Source organism: Herpailurus yagouaroundi, unplaced genomic scaffold (assembly GCF_014898765.1).
Source record: "Herpailurus yagouaroundi ecotype Mexico unplaced genomic scaffold, PumYag 187, whole genome shotgun sequence".
NCBI classification, from domain to species: domain Eukaryota; kingdom Metazoa; phylum Chordata; class Mammalia; order Carnivora; family Felidae; genus Herpailurus; species Herpailurus yagouaroundi.
This window is the reverse complement of record NW_024412418.1, coordinates 31,688,580-31,704,673: the sequence shown is the minus strand read 5'-3', so window position 1 is coordinate 31,704,673 and position 16,094 is coordinate 31,688,580. Positions and strand designations below refer to the sequence as shown.

At 39.9% G+C, this 16,094-nt stretch overlaps 1 protein-coding gene across 3 annotated transcripts in view; it reads right to left on the bottom strand.

The window, feature by feature from the left end:
- TSG101 (tumor susceptibility 101) overlaps positions 1 to 15,320 on the bottom strand; it is a 57,629-nt gene extending 42,309 nt beyond the window's left edge. Inside the window, exons 1-4 of one of the 3 annotated variants that reach the window (XM_040495672.1) lie at positions 15,183 to 15,320; positions 10,896 to 10,980; positions 8,583 to 8,648; positions 5,802 to 5,965 (exon numbers count right to left, since the gene is read on the bottom strand). In XM_040495672.1, the coding sequence (XP_040351606.1) occupies positions 5,802 to 5,965; positions 8,583 to 8,648; positions 10,896 to 10,980; positions 15,183 to 15,224 (357 nt within the window). In that variant the 5' untranslated portion in view covers positions 15,225 to 15,320. The remainder of the gene's footprint in view (positions 1 to 5,801; positions 5,966 to 8,582; positions 8,649 to 10,895; positions 10,981 to 15,182) is intronic. The other 2 variants (XM_040495671.1, XM_040495673.1) reach the window with 2 other exon arrangements.
- Positions 15,321 to 16,094: the final 774 nt, after the last annotated feature.

The window sequence follows — 16,094 nt, the reverse complement described above, 5'->3', positions numbered from 1 at the left end:
ATTACTTAATCGTCTCGATCAGCTAATCGTCATCTTCACACCTTCTCTTCTCCTAATAGAAGTGTTCACTAACAATTTTTAACTTTCCAAAGCACCAAACTCATCTCTTGCATTTGATTTTCCCCTAACTTACAGACAATGACAATAACACTACAGAAAGCTTCTTGTGAAAACTTGCCAACTCCCACTATTCCCATACCTGTTGTCTGTGAATGTAAAAGCTGAGACTGGGGGTAAGCATGTGCAGTGTGTGTAGCACGGAGGGGCATGGGCTAGGATCGTACCTGGCTGAGGCAGCGTGGCTACAGAGGACACTTTTTTTCTCCTGTTAATTATTTGGTTCAACAAAACTCCCAGCCTAAATCATAACTTCATACGTTTTAAAAATTGAGATATAATTTGCATACCATAAAATTTACCTTCTAAAGTACACATAGTTCAGTGTTTTTTTCCATCACCACTATCTAATTCCAGAAGATTTTCATCACCCCCAAAAGAAACCCGTACCCATTAGTAGTCACTTCCCATCCCCCCCAAACCCCCACCCACAGCCCTTGGCAACCATTAATCTATTTTCTGTCAATGGATTTACCTATTCCGCACATTTCATATAAATGGAATCACACAGTATGTGACCGTTTATATCTGACATCTTTCGCTTAGTGTAAGATTTTCAAAGTTCATCCAGGTTGTAGTATGAATCAGTACTTCGTTCATGTATTTTCATGACCAGTTGTGCCAGACCTAGTTTTATTTTAATTCTTTATCATACCATTAATCTCACACAAAATTCTTTGAAGGAAGAAAAATTAATCTTTAATATCAGCTTCCTGGCATAATGCAAAGCAACAGGTCATGAATTCAAACTATTTCAGAATGACTAATTCAGAATGATACAGGATATGAAAAAAGTAGGAATACTGCAGCCTAAGGACCAACTGAAATAGACCACACCTTTAAAAAATTGCTTTCCCACTGAAAATCCTGCATGTAAAATGCCTCTCTTCTTGAAACCCCCTTTTACTTGTTTTTCCAGCAAGCAATAAAAAGGTCAGATTTTACATTCTAAGTAGTACAGGATACATATTCAGGATTAGGATCAATAAGCAATTTCAATAGGAAGACCAAGCTGAATGACAGCAGCCCCACTTTATGTTCTGTCATGCTAGATTATTGCAGCAGCCTCCCAAGTGGCCTCCAGTTTTACTTAGCACTGGGAGTTTTCTATGAAAGTTCAAGCTCCTTCTTCCATAATAGAGAGCTGTTGCTGAGAATCAACTGTTTGGGCAGGGACCATATACTCCAGCCCTTCTTGCAAGTGGGTTTTATCAATGGACCATAAGCAGAAGTGACAACTTCTAAGCCAAGGTGGATAAGAAGGGAGTTGTTCCTCTACCACTCTCTCAATGCTTGTCTTCCTTAATGCAGGGGACTCCTACATCCTGGAAGATGGTGGTACCACAAACTGGGAAGAGCCTCTGTCCCTGGCACCAAGTAGAGGAGAGCTGCTTGCCATGAGGAACACTCCCAGTGGACTATAACGTGGGCAAGAAACTTCTACAGTATTAAGCCTCTTAGCAGTTTGGGATTTACATTTTAAAGCAGTTAGTGACTATTAGAGAGCAAATCAATGTATTCATCTGGTACACTTCATCAGACATTATACCTAATATTCATTGCTTCTAATACACTACTCTTGTTCAAGTCTAAAAAATGACTCCCAACTGTCTACTGAAGGACAAAGTCCTTAGCTAACAATCAGGATACTTCATGGTATAGCCCCGAACACCATAAAGTTAGCCATCGTTGTGCCTTTTCTGTGAGATTTGTGAAATCTGTCATACATACAGAATGTATGACATATGTAACTGTATTTATTATTTTATTTTATTTTTTCAACGTTTATTTATTTTTGGGACAGAGAGAGACAGAGCATGAACGGGGGAGGGGCAGAGAGAGGGGGAGACACAGAATCGGAAACAGGCTCCAGGCTCTGAGCCGTCAGCCCAGAGCCCGACGCGGGGCTCGAACTCACGGACTGCGAGATCGTGACCTGGCTGAAGTCGGACGCTTAACCGACTGCGCCACCCAGGCGCCCCGACATATGTAACTTTAAAGAGTAATCATAAAGAAAATGCCTGGGAGCCATTATCCATGTTAAGAAATAGAAGACTGACAGTAATTTAGGAGCTCCAGACTGCATCCCCTCTATCTACTCGAGAGGTAAACCACTTCTCTGATTTAGTGGATAATCATTCCTTTTGTTTTACTTTAAATGTACTACCTTATGAATGATTTCCTAAAGTTTAAACTGGCCTGTTTTTGAACTTCATACGAATTTAACCAAAAGCTGTGTATCTATTGAGATTTGTTGCTTTTGTTTAGTCATGTTTGTAAGATACATTCCTCTTAAAGAGTATAGCTATATTTAACTCGTTTTCATTGGTGTATACAGTAGTAAAAATACTACAACTTCCTTATTCCTTTTCCTGTTCTTAATGGTCAGCAAAGTTGCATCCAATCTTCGGGAATGTAGGCTATAGCGATTCTTGCTGTATTTCTTAGTACTTATGTACAGGGTTACTCTTGTGCAGCGGTTCTCAACTGGGGGTGATAGATTTGCCTCCTGGGGGATCTTCAGAAATGCCAAGAGACATTTTGGTCGTCACGGCTGGGCATTATGCTATCGGCATCTTGTGGGTAAAGGCCAGAGATCCTGCATTTTACAACGGACAGGATAGCCCTTCCACAATAAAGAATTAACCAACCTATGATGTCAAAGTGCTGAGGCATATACCTACGTGTGGAACTGCTAGGTCATAGGGTGTGTGCCCACAACTTTACTAGGGAATGCCAAACTGGTTTTACCTCCCACTGGTGACACTGAGGTATTCTCTTTCTCCATACCCTAACTTTTAACACTGCCAATTGGTAGTACAAATTTGATGGAAATGTAGTGTCATCTCATTGTGATTTTAATTTACATATTTCCCTCACTACTAGCAGGGTTAAACATCTTTCCATGTTTACTGGAAATGAGGATTTCTCTTTTGTGAAGTACTTGTTCAACAGTTTTATTTAAGGGTCCCTGGGTGGCTCAGTTGGTTAAACTTCCGACTCTCGATTTTGACTCAGGTCATGGTCTCACAGTTCGTGAGATTGAGCCCAACATCTGGCTCTGAGCTGACAGCTCCAAGCCTGCTTAGGATTCTCTCTCCCTCTCGCCCACTCTCTCTCTGTCAAAATAAATAAACTTAAAAAAATATTAAGTCTTTAAAAAAAAAAAAAAGAGTTTTACCTATTTTTCTACTGGGTTCTTTCTTTTATGATTCCCAAGTTATTTTTACATTCTGGATGGTATTATTCTACATTATTCTGAGGGTATTAAGTATTACAGATATATTCTTCCAGTTTGTGGTTAGTTTTTTCATACTTTTCAATGTGTCTTTAATAGAAGTTCTCAATTTGTATAAGTTTAAGGTAAAACTTATCATTCTTTTCTTTCCAAAGCATTAGTAAATGCTTTGCGTCTTGTTATAAACAAAAACAAAAACGGGTATCTGCGTGGCTCAGTCGATTAAGCAACTGACTCTTGATTTTGGCTCAGGTCATGATCTCATGGTTGTGGGATGAAGCCCTGCGTCAGGCTCCAACGCCGAGCATGGATTCTCTTCCTCCCTCTCCCTCTCTCAAAATAAATAAAATAAACTTAGGAAAAAAAAAAAAAACTTACTGCAAGATCATGAAGGTAATCTTCTATACTGTTTTTTTCCTTTTGCTTTTCACAATCTACCTAAAATTTTTGTGTATTGTATGAATAGGAATCCAACTGCCCCAGCTCCATTACTGAAAAGTTTGTCTTACCTCCTGTCTTAATTACTAGTTTTATAATACATTTTGACATCTGGAAGGCAAGTCCCTTCTACCTTATTCTTCTTGGAGAGTGCCTTAGCTATGCTCAATCTTTTGCATCTCAATATAAATTTTAGATTCAGCTTATCAAGTTTACAAAAGTAACAAACGAATATACAAAGAAACAAAAACTATCAGGACAAAGACCAAAGTGTAAAGAACCATGAATAAGGTTCTCTCTCCTTTAAGTCTTCTTTCTTTAAGGTCTTTCAATAAAATTAAAATTTTTTTCCATAATGGACTTGTAAATCTTTTGTAAGGTTTATTCATAAGTCATTAGCATTAAAAAATATAAAGTATTCATTTATCAGTTCATTACTTCTCTATTCTGCTGAATCCAATCTGCTACTAAACCTGTGTGTTGAGTTCTTAATTTGTATTATTCTCTTTTCCAGGTCTAAGATTTCCACTTGGTTCCTTTTTAACATAATTCTCCACCTTGAACATATTAATCACAATCATTTTCGAGTCTGTGTCTGGTAACTGGAATACCTGGGGGTTGTGGTGTCCAGTTTCTACTGTCTCTTTGTCTCTTTCCCCCTCTTTGTCCTCTTTCTTGACGTGCTTGATAATTTTAAATTGTATGCTGGACACTGAAAAATTACAGACGCTCTATACACTATCTTTCTCTAGGAAGGGTTTACCTTATGGCAGGCAGATACTATGAGAATCACCTTAATATAATCAAGACTGAGCTGATTCAAGGCTCTTGGAGTGTGTTCCTCCAGTGACATCATCTAAGAGCCTAGGATGTTTACTTACACCCCTCCTCCTTTTTAAAAAAAGTTTTTACTTATTTTGAGAGAGAGTGAGAGCATGCGTGCACAAGCAGGGGAAGGGCAGAGAGGGACAGAGAGAGAATCCCAAGCAGGCTCCACGCTGTCAGTGCAGAGCCCAACACAGGGCTCGATCTTAGGAACTGTGAGATCATGACCTGAACCGATACCAAGGGTAGGACGCTTAAGTGACTGAGCCACCCGGGTGCCCCCCTCCTCCTTGATAAGGTTCCAAACTCCTAGTGTCTCTTCAACCTGGGACTGCAGAAAACTTGGCTAGGTTTTTCAGAGGCTTCTGCTTAGCTTTTTAACCTGTCTTTGAAGCTTTTTAACCTGCTTATCGCTTGAGGGGGCAACTCAGATTATCTGGTTTGCTTCTTTGTAGCTTCCTCTTCTCCTATTATCTTGGCTCCTAAAGTACTAGCTATGTTAGCAGACTGTCGTCTTTTGAACACTGTGAAACTGCTAGAAACTCTGTAGGCTTCTTTCCCTCTGAGCTAAGCGTCCCCAACCCAGATTCTTAGTCTCTCACCCTCTATCAAGAATCAGTAAACACCTGTAGGGAAAGTTGGCACAAGGTTGGTTCATCTCTTTGCAGTTCCCTTCTCTATAGGATCTTGGCCCCTCAAATCCTGATTGCCACAACAGTTCTCCAAAGCCTTCCACAGATGTCTGTACTCTGACTTTTCTAGTTGTCTTTGACGGTAACATTGGTCTGCCAGAGCTATACCAGCAGAGACAGAAACAGAAGTTTCGTACTACTATTCCTACTTGATAGGAATGCTCTGAGTAATGAGATTTGAACAGTTTTACAAATATATGCCACCTACACTACTTGTTAAAATGCATTTCCCATTATGTGAATCCCATCTATTCTTAAAGGTTCAGCTCAAGCAAATAAAATAGTGACTATGTATATTCTGTAAAGTACCAAGCTCTACACAAATATATTGCTTTTGGAGAACCTTTTCCAATCATCCAGCTCAGTGATTGGTATCTCATGTGAACTTCTCTCTCCTCTTGGGAATCCTCTTTGAGTGTTAACAGAAAGTAGATTCTAGGGAGCAAAATAGATAAAATGCAATAAATCCACAGAAGACTGTTAATACTTACGTGTTTCCATTCATGTAGATAAGGAAGATATATCTTCCCGTTTGCATCAACATGCTTTCCTGTTTTAATAGTCATTGAACTAGTAGGTTTAACAAAACAGATAGGGGGATTATATGGGTATGTGTCCAGCAGCCACAGGCATATTGGAATATTATATATATTACCTGAGAGAGAAAGAGAAACTTCAATTACTCTATTATTTTTTAATAATGGCTTAGTAGGTAAGCAAGAGAGAGCTACAACTAAGCAACACTTAGAAGGAAAACCACAAGAAATATTTTAGGTTTCAAAGTTCAGTTTAAGGTGTTTCTCAAATTTTCAGTTTGTAAAATACATCAGCAGGATTAAGGAGCTAACTGATCACTACTCTGCCACTGTCTGCTTGCTGCTATAAAAACATTCTTTGCAAGTTATCTTATGGATAACCTTGCAACTTTAGTCTTGTCATTTCAGTTCATAAGGTTCACTGGGAAGGGATATAAAAGGAAGACTACGGATTATGGTGTCCTATCAGAAAGTGACAGAAGAAGCTACACTTGAAACTCCCTTGCCAAAAGCCAGACTATAAGACCGAAACAAACTGCCAAACAGATGTTGATCGGTGGCCACAGCTTGACCGGTCCTTATGTTACTCAGAATCAATGTCATCCCTGTTTCTTGCTTTAGGTAACAGAGTCTCTCTCAGTTCAGGAATTAGACTCAGTGTAGTCAAACTGAACAGTGTTTCAAAGGAACAACAGTTAGCATACTGAACATAAGCCATCTCCTTTTCTTACTAAGCTCAAAGCCCAATGTCCCAAATAATCATTTGAATCACCTAACATAATTCAGATGCATTTTTCCCCTTTGGAAGCAGTTTCACTTCACATGAATATATACATATAAATTGCACTTAAATCAGACAGCTGTGGGACTTTGGATTTATTTTTTACTCAAAACTACATCTACAATGGAAAAAAAAAAAAAAAAACAACTCCAATAGAATATATCCTAACATAAAACATAAGTTTATTTCAGTTACCCAGAATTCTCTGCTTTGTGACAATAAAGAATTCTACAGAATTACTTAGGCTTAGGAACTATGCCATATGAACGATAGTAAGGGAAGAGAAAAGGTAGTTTAGATTATATATTTTTCATACATGTTCTAATATATATTTATATATTATACATTCATATTCATATAATATGTATTCATATATACATGAAATATATATATATAATTTTTAATTATGCCATAGTTTGCTGCCTCCCTCTCCCCACCATACAACTATTTCTCCCACCCAAGTTTACTTCCTGAGGGCAAAGTCAATAATTTTGAATTTTACTCAGTCCTTCCTAAATTCATCATAGCTGCTTTATTCAATGCCAATGCTCAAGTGTTTTTTCTCTCTGTCTGGAACATCCATTCTGATATAAATGGTTGACTCATCCTTTTATACCAAATTCAAATTTTATTTCCTCCATGATCTTCCCACATGGTCTTATTCTCCTCTGTAATCTCATTGCACCTTTACATTTTATCATTATACAGCAGTTACAGGACACTGTAAATAACTATTCCCTCCGTTTCTCCTACTTGTGTAAGTTCTTCCAGAGAAGACACATCCTTTATTCACCTTTGTATCCACAGCCCCATCCCCTATGCTTCATGCACAACAGGTACTATATAAAATCAATGGATATATTACACAGACACAGGTCTTAGGTAGTCACGAGGAATAATTAAGACACAGAACTGTCCAAAAACAGAACAATCGTTTATGAAACTGAATGCTCCCTCATCACTGTAAGTATTCCAGCAGAGACTGGCTAAGAAAGACTTAATTATCCATCATCAGCATTATCACCAACATTATAGCCATAAATAATAGCTACTTTTGATATCTGTTTATTACATACCAGGCTCTGTGCTAAGTCCTTCACATTATCACAATGAATTCGTTTTTTTGAGTTAGTTCTATTATTCAATTGTTACGATGTCCATGGTCACATCACAAAACTGACAGGATTACAGAGACAGAAGTGAAACCTCACTCTGCCCTGACTTTAAAGCCTCTACCTTAGCCACTATACTATACAGCTTCCCACTGTTGGAAAAGCCTGGATGGGATGGCAGGCTGAACTACAAGGCATCTAAAATCCCTTTCTAGGGGCACCTGGCTGGCTTGGTTGGTAAAGCACGTGATTCTTCATCTCAGGGGTTGTGAATTCAAGCCCCTACATTGGGCGTAGAGGTTACTTAAGAATAAAATCTTTGTTTAAAAAAATCCTTCCTAGTTATAAGATTCTCTGATTCAATGAAACATCAAAATCTTCCAGGGCACTGAGGCATTTATTTCTTGACATATCTTTATAAAGAAGTCGGGGGGAAAAGGTGAAAGTATTAGGTGCTGCTGCCAAATGAAGTTCAATTAGAAAAAAAGTTAAAAATATCTATATCCTCAGGGCACCTGGGTGGCTCAGTCGGTTAAGCGTCTGACTTCGGCTCAGGTCATGATCTCACGGTTCGTGAGTTTGAGCCCCGTGTCAGGCTCTGTGCTGACTGCTCAGAGCCTGGAGCCTGCTTCAGATTCTGTCTCTCCCCCTCTCTCTGCCTCTCCCCTGATCATGCTCTGTCTCTGTCTCTCAATAAATAAACGTTAAAAAAAATTAAAAAAAAATCTGTATCATCATGAGAGTCATAGAAAGTAGGTTTAATTTACTTGTAATTCTTTGGCAACCTACTAGGTGAATCGCAATGCATCTATACTGGACACATAAATTACTTAAGATGCTTACCTTTATAAGGCACAGGAATTGTTCCAGTGAGGTTCATTAGTTCCCTGGAACTGCCATCATTAAAAACTGAAAGGAAAAGAATAATGATTTAATCCTGAGCATCTTCACAGACACTCCCATATAAGTTATTCTTTCAGAAACACTGGTTAAAATTCATGATTACCCTTGAAAGGAGCGAACTTGTTAATGTCCATTAATCATCCATTTTGTCCAACAACAAAATATCCCTTGTTGATTCACTCAATGGGATCAGTTTTTAAATGAGTAAAGAAAAGATCCTTTGAATTACTTGGAAAAATGAATGTGAGTGCTACAGTCCTGGTAAACATAAGCTCTGGGTCCCCAACTAATATGATTATGAAGTTACTTAAAAAACACTATCAACTGACACCATACTAAATGTTAATCTAATATCATTCAGTTTTAGATTGCTCAGATGTTTATCCCTACTCAATGTCATTCTCAATCTGAATGTAGTATCAAAACACAGTATTAAAAAAAGTTCTCAAATATAGTCATCTTTTGATACAAACGTTTCTCCTATCATGTAAGTTTTTCTATCTGTAATTGATTATAATTAAGGCACGTAATTTATATTATTACATGGACTGCTATTATTTGTCATAATCATTTGGAATTAACACCGTATCACACAGGGGAAAAGCTGTAATGTGCACTACAAAGACACAGAACTGCAAGGCTGACCTCAGTTCTTTTACTTACTATTGACAATTACAATCTGTGCTATAATTTATCCTAATTTTGTACATTTCTAAAAACCACCTTATTTAAATTTAGGGCTTTCACTACTTTAAAAGCATGGTGATAATAATGGTTTAGACTTGGTCCAGCCATACAAACCTATATAAAATTTACTCAGTGATGTTGGGGTCTGTCAGTTTAGGTAAGCATATTTACTCTTTAGCATCCGGTAAAAACCAAACACTTAAAGTTCTGGCCACAGTCACTTTTTTCCCTTATGGAAGCCATTTTTAAATTAACTCTAATTTTGGGGCGCCTGGGTGGCTCAGTCGGTTAAGCGTCCGACTTCAACTCAGGTCATGATCTCGCTGTCCGTGAGTTCGAGCCCCGCGTCAGGCTCTGGGCTGATGGCTCAGAGCCTGGAGCCTGCTTCTGATTCTTGGTCTCCCTCTCTCTCTGCCCCTCCCCCGTTCATGCTCTGTCTCTCTCTCTCTCAAAAATAAATAAATGTTAAAAAAATAAAAAATAAAAAAAAATAAATTAACTCTAATTTTGGTAATATGAGGCTTTTCCCAGATCTAAGTACAACAGTACAGTATGTGGACAGGAAGGAGAATCATGCCCTCGGTTTGGGAGAGGAATTCCTGTTCATGTCTTTGCTATTCGGAAAATTCAGGACTGACTGCCTCTCTATCAACCCTCACCTCTTGTCACCAAGCTCCTAATGTTTTCAAAGCCCTTGGAGTGAGTGGAGTTTAGAATGACAGTTTCACCTACAAAATTCAGCTCTTAGCCCTCGGTGCCAAGAGCCTCATGATGGACAGGAGGCAGCATGGGTATTCCCTTGGCCCTGGCATTTTTGGGGTTTATAAGGACACAGAGTTGGAGAGATGACATTAAGATTGGTGAAGAAAAAAAGGCCTTTTAAGAAGAAAAAAAAAAAAAAAACTCTAGGTATTGTCATTTCTTAACTCGCAATTTTATTTCATCTCAGTAGAAAGTGGACACACGTTGTCACCTATCTACTCTATAGAATTAAGGACCATATTTAAAAAACTGTTTTCCTCATCTATAAAATGAAAGAGGTATTCCAGAATATTGTTTTACAAAATGTGTTCCTAGGAATATAAAGAGATGCTCTGGGGAGGAAAAAAAAAACGTCCATAGCTAATCAGCTTTAGGGTATACTGTATAGTTGACTCTCTTCTCTTCTCTGTTGGTGAGTATAGGCTCTCAGAAATCTTGCTGCAAAGAAACCCATTTAATTTTGTTTAGTTTATGATTGTTCAAACTGATCCCTCCCATCCCCACAAGAAACAGTCTTCATAACTGTGGATAAAATTTGAGTAGATGAAACTAAACTATTTTTAAGATCTCCTTTAGGTCTAAATTTGCATAGTTCTGTTAGAGTATTTTTTTAAAACTTAAAATAGCTAAACAAATAAGTTATTACTAGATCGTGTCATTTCTTGTCCAACACTTGTTTAGGTGGAGGTTCAGTCCTACAAAGGAAACACCAACAAACTTAGAGGAAAATGGGAAACCTACAATTATTAAAGAAAAGAGTAAACTCAAAGGACAGCAATTGATATTTTTATTATATAAACTCACCATATGAATCCAACACAGGTTTGAGATCTTTGTATAAAGTAATAACATTGACAGTTTCGCGTACAGTTAGGTCTCTGTATTTGTACTGAAAAGCAAAATCACACAGGAATTTAGTTTAAAACCAATGCACATTATTTTACTGCCTAATTTTCAAAATTCTATTTTCTTAATAGAACTCTTCTTAAAAGTATAACGGTTCTCACTAATCATTAACATTAATTAAAGCCTGAAAGAACCTTGATAGCTTTCTCTCCAGCAACCTATTCAAACCCTTTACTCACCTCCATTTTAGCTCTTCTTTCCAACTGGAAATACCCTCCACCAAATCAAATCTTAACCTTTTTCAAACCTAGCTTTCACCTCTCTCCCCCTTCTTAATGAATCCTTTCCCCAACGTCCTTTTAGCCCATAATGATCTCTCCCTTTCCTCCAAACTCCATCATTTATTGTCAATACCAATTATTTTGAAAGTTTTCATTTATTGTACTGTATTTTCATACCCCCACCTTGTACCACTCCACTCCAGGAAAACAAGAACCTGGTTTACACATTCTTGACGGATTAGGAGAACAGGAGATGGCGACCTCCATCTTATTACAATTATCGAATCTCACCAACTAACAAGCTCCATCCTTGCACACAAAGCTTTCAATCAGCTTTTAGTACTTCTCGCTTAAAAAGAAGCAATCAGCGGGAACCTACATGGCTCAGTCGGTTAAGCGTCTGACTTCTGTTCAGATCATGATCTCCTGGTTTGTGAGTTCGAGCCCCGCGTCGGGCTCTGTGCTGACAGCTGAGCCTGGAGCATGCTTCAGATTCTGTGTCTCCCCCTCTCTCTGTCCCTCCCATGCTCATGCTCTCTGTCTCTCAATAATAAATACACGTTAGAAAGTAAGTAAATAAATAAATGCATGCATGCAATCAGTTACTCCAAAAAGAAAGACTCCAAGAAACAGGTCAGAGACCAAAACAAACAGAAAAGAAGGAATTAAGAAGTAACAGAAAAAAATGCAAGGAGCAGAAGAAAACTTCAAAAAGACTTAGCTTTAATACCTTCATTCATGAAATAAGAACACTCGGAGAAGAAAGGACTCTTGGACACAAAAAATGTGACAGTTGGGAAAGAAAGCAGTAGGAGGATTAGAATATATGGTCAAAGAAATCTCACAGAGATTAGTGCAAAAAGACATAGTGTAGCCAGACAATAAGGGAGAAAACACAAGAAAAATCAGGGAATCAATCCAGAAGGTCTACTGAAAGGAAACCCTTCAGCATTTCTTGCCTTCTTTCGTCCCGAAGTACCACTTGTTCCATGCTATGGGATCAGTCCTATTAGCACACAAACCTGTTCTTATTTCTACCATCTTATTTGCACAAACATGCTCCTGACCAGCCCCCTTCCTCAGCAGCTACAACCACACTTCTCACGGTTCCCCTGTATAGCAACTCTTGCAAAGAGCTCCCTAAATTTGCTGTCTGTGGTTGCTCTTTTCCTATTCTCTCTTTTTAGAACTTTTTTATTATGGAACGTTTCAAACCTATCCAAACGTAGGCAGAATAGTACAATGAGCGCCCTATATCGTACACCCAGCTTCAATGATAATCAACTCACAACCAATCTTAACCTATCACCTCATTCACCTTTTCCTCCTCCTTTATCATTCTGCAGCAAACTGTAACATCATATCCTGTCACCCATAAATAGTTGTGTATACCTTTAAACAAACTTTAAAAAACCCACAATACTATTATTATAGTAAAATAATCCGTTTCCTTAATATTTTCAAAGACGCGGTCATATTTGTTTGAATAGAGATCCAGGTAAAGTCCATACATTGCTATTTTGTTTAGATGTCTTTTAGGTGTCTTTTAATCTATAGATTCCCTCTCCCATCCTTCTGTTGATAATAGCTTTACTGAGATAATCAGTAATTCACATACCCTATAATTCACACATTTAACGTGAATTATACAAAGTTCAATGGTTTTCAGTACTGGGCTGTGCAACCACAATTTTAGAATATTTTCATCACCCCCAAAAGAAATTTGTACCCTGGGGCATGTGGGTGGCTCAGCTGGGTAAGCGTCCAACTCCTGATTTCAGCTCAGGCCATGGTCTCAGGGTTTGTGAGTTCAGCCCTGCATCCGGGTCTCTGCTGTTGGCGCCACTTCGGAATCCTGTCTCCCTCTCTCTGCCCCTCCCCCACTTGCGCTCACTCTCAAAAATAAACATTAAAAAACATTTTTGTACCTTTAGCAATCATTCCCTCATAACTACCCCCTCCCCCTCAATTCACCTTAGACAACTGCTATTTTGTTTCTATCAATTTGCCTATTCTGGACGTTTCATGTAAATGGAATCATGTAATATGTGGTCATTTATGATTAGCTTGTAATGTTTATTTATTTTTGAGAGAGAGAGAGCAAGCAGAGGAATGGCAGAGAGAGGGAGACAGAGGATCCGAAGCAGGCTCCCCTGTGAGCTCCAAGCCTGATGTGGCCCCAAACTCACAAACCATGAGATCATGACCTGAGCTGAAGTCAGAGGCTTAACTGACTGAGCTACTCAGGTGCCCCTACTTTTATTATCCTACTCACTATTCCTACTTCTCTATTCAGAGGCTGGATAGAAAAGAAGTTGATACTCAGAACTGACATTACCACTTGTAGGAGACTCAGTTTTTCAGATATTAGGCCAAGAACCAAAAGTTAGGTACAATGTCCTCTCCCACCTCTTCTCTATGTCCTTTTTTTGTTCTTAGGGAAAAAAGGAGGAGGACGGAGGGGGAGGCAGGTGGAGATACAAAATATCTTCTAAAGATGTTCTGCCTCTGTCTTTGAAGGCAGGTCCCTCTGCAGGAAGGTTAGGAAACTTGATTCATGATGGTTTTTAAAATCCAAAACCATTATTTGAACATTCTTGTCCTTATATACTTCTAGATACAGGCTAAGGAATATAAGTGACTTTAATGACTATGCTAGCAATTTAAACATCAAAAATGACATGGAACGAATACTTGTCAGTTACATCGTATGTAAAACAATGTATTGTCTTTTAAAGTGATGTATAAATGTTTTCAACATAGACCTGGGCCATAATCTACTAGGGTTCCCCCAAATGTCCTCTGCAATTAAGGAGAACTATCAAAAGAAAATCAAGAAGCCTAGAAGAAATTAGACAACCAAGAGAAATTTTATTTTGAAAACCAAAACTTTCTCTTTACAGGTTATTTGCTCTTCAACCAATGGCTATGGGGACTGTTTTACTGGGGAGGAATAGTACATTTTTCAAAGAAATAAATTTATACATAATAGTGAGTTTTGTTAATAATGAAAACTGCTTAAACTATTTCGATTCCTACCATTCTTGCTTTGACAAAAGTCTCCAAAGCTAACCCGTTGAACTGGAGAAGAGTCAACTCTCAACCCCCTCACACACACCTTATTCCTAATTAGTAAATCGAAAGAAAAACCCCCACCTGAAGTCAGTTCACTGTTATCAGGTGCCACACTTAAAGTAATTATCAAAATAATTCATGGCTTTAAAATACAAAATGTCTATCTACTTTTTAAGAATTAAAAAAAAAAATACACCGGTCTTGAACTGTGAAGATTAAAAATTAAGTTCAAAGCAAAGAAGTTCGCGTTGTAAGAAGCCTACAATTCATTAAAGGCGGTTATTCTCAGCAAATCAAAGTCTCTGAGGCGGTCATGGAATTCTATTTATTCCATCGAGGTAGTGAGGTACTGGTATTTAGGCTTCTCTGGACGTTTTTACTTATAATTGAACCGATTCAATCAACAGTTCCTGACCTCCGCGGGTCGGGTGCTGAGCTGTGTGAAAAAGACAAAACTGAAAAGGACACAATCTCTGGGGGCCGGGACGTAAGGGCGAAGACTGACGGATCCCTACACCGGGACAGAAGTGGAATGCCTCAGACCGAGAATTAAGTCCAACCCCCTCTCTGTGTTTATAAAAACTAGGAAGAAAACTATACTGCCCCACAGACTGTTCCAAACTCTACCCGCAGAGAGGAGGGCGGGCGGCAGGTGGCAGGCGGCCTCGGTTCCGCGCCTTTGTTGACCGTCGCCGCCCCCCAACCTCCCCTGGCCACGTATCGGGGATTCCGGCACAAGGCGACAGGCATCTCGGGGCCGCAAAGGCGACAGAGGACGGCACTGGGCCTCCGGCCGGGGAAGCACTCTGGGCTGAGTCCGGCCAGGCCCCGCCGGGCGCCGAGGGGAGTGGTGGGCGCGCGCCGGGTGGCCGGCGCGCTGAGGACTCACCTTGGACACCATTTTTTTGAGCTGGCTCTCTGACACCGCCATGGCGGCCGCCTGGCGACTCCCGTCCCCGCAGGCAGAGGGTCAGCCGCTCCGGGGCCGCCCCAGGCCGCCCCACACAATCACACACCTAGTAGCCAGCCCCCCACCCCCCCGCCTCTAACAACAGGAAGTCGGCCACCAGGCCAGCTCTTCCGCTTCCCTGACGTCACTTCCGGGTGGCGGGGCGTGGGGTGGGTTCCGACTCGTATCTTGATGCGCTCTGCTCGGTAGGCCGGGTCGGGTCCCAGTGATCAGGACAAACCTGTTGCGAGGGTCGAAACCCTGGGACAGGATAAGATCAGGTGTTTCACGGTTGCCTTAGACTAAGGGAGCAGGTGCAGGGAGGGGAAGTAGGAAGGTTTTGCTAGTGAGCGTTAATGACCATCAATCACGTGCTTTGGGAATCCTAAAACTGTTGTGCGCCTAACTTGCCCTTGTGAGAATAGAAGGCAAGTGCACTTGTAATCGGGGCTAAAGTTTTCCCCCAACTCTGAGATGAGAGGCTAGCATTACATGATGCCCAGGGTCTCTCTGATTACCAGGTTTTTGTTTTGTTAGCTTAAAAATCTTTCATACTACATTCACAAGGGCAAAGTGCAGAGCCCTGGTTTCCCAGGAATCCAGACGGTGATTTCTTTCTTTCTTTTTTTTTAATGTTTATTTTTCAAGGAGAGACAGAGTGAGTGGGGGAGGGACAGAAGCAGAGAGAGACACACACAGAATCCGAAGCAGGCTCCAGGCTCTGAGCTGTCAGCATGGAGCCCAACACTGGGCGCGAACTCACAAACCGGGAGATCATGACCTGAGCCGAAGTCGGAGGCTCAACCGACTAAGGCACCCAGGCGCCCCCCAGACGGGGATTTCTTCTCTGGG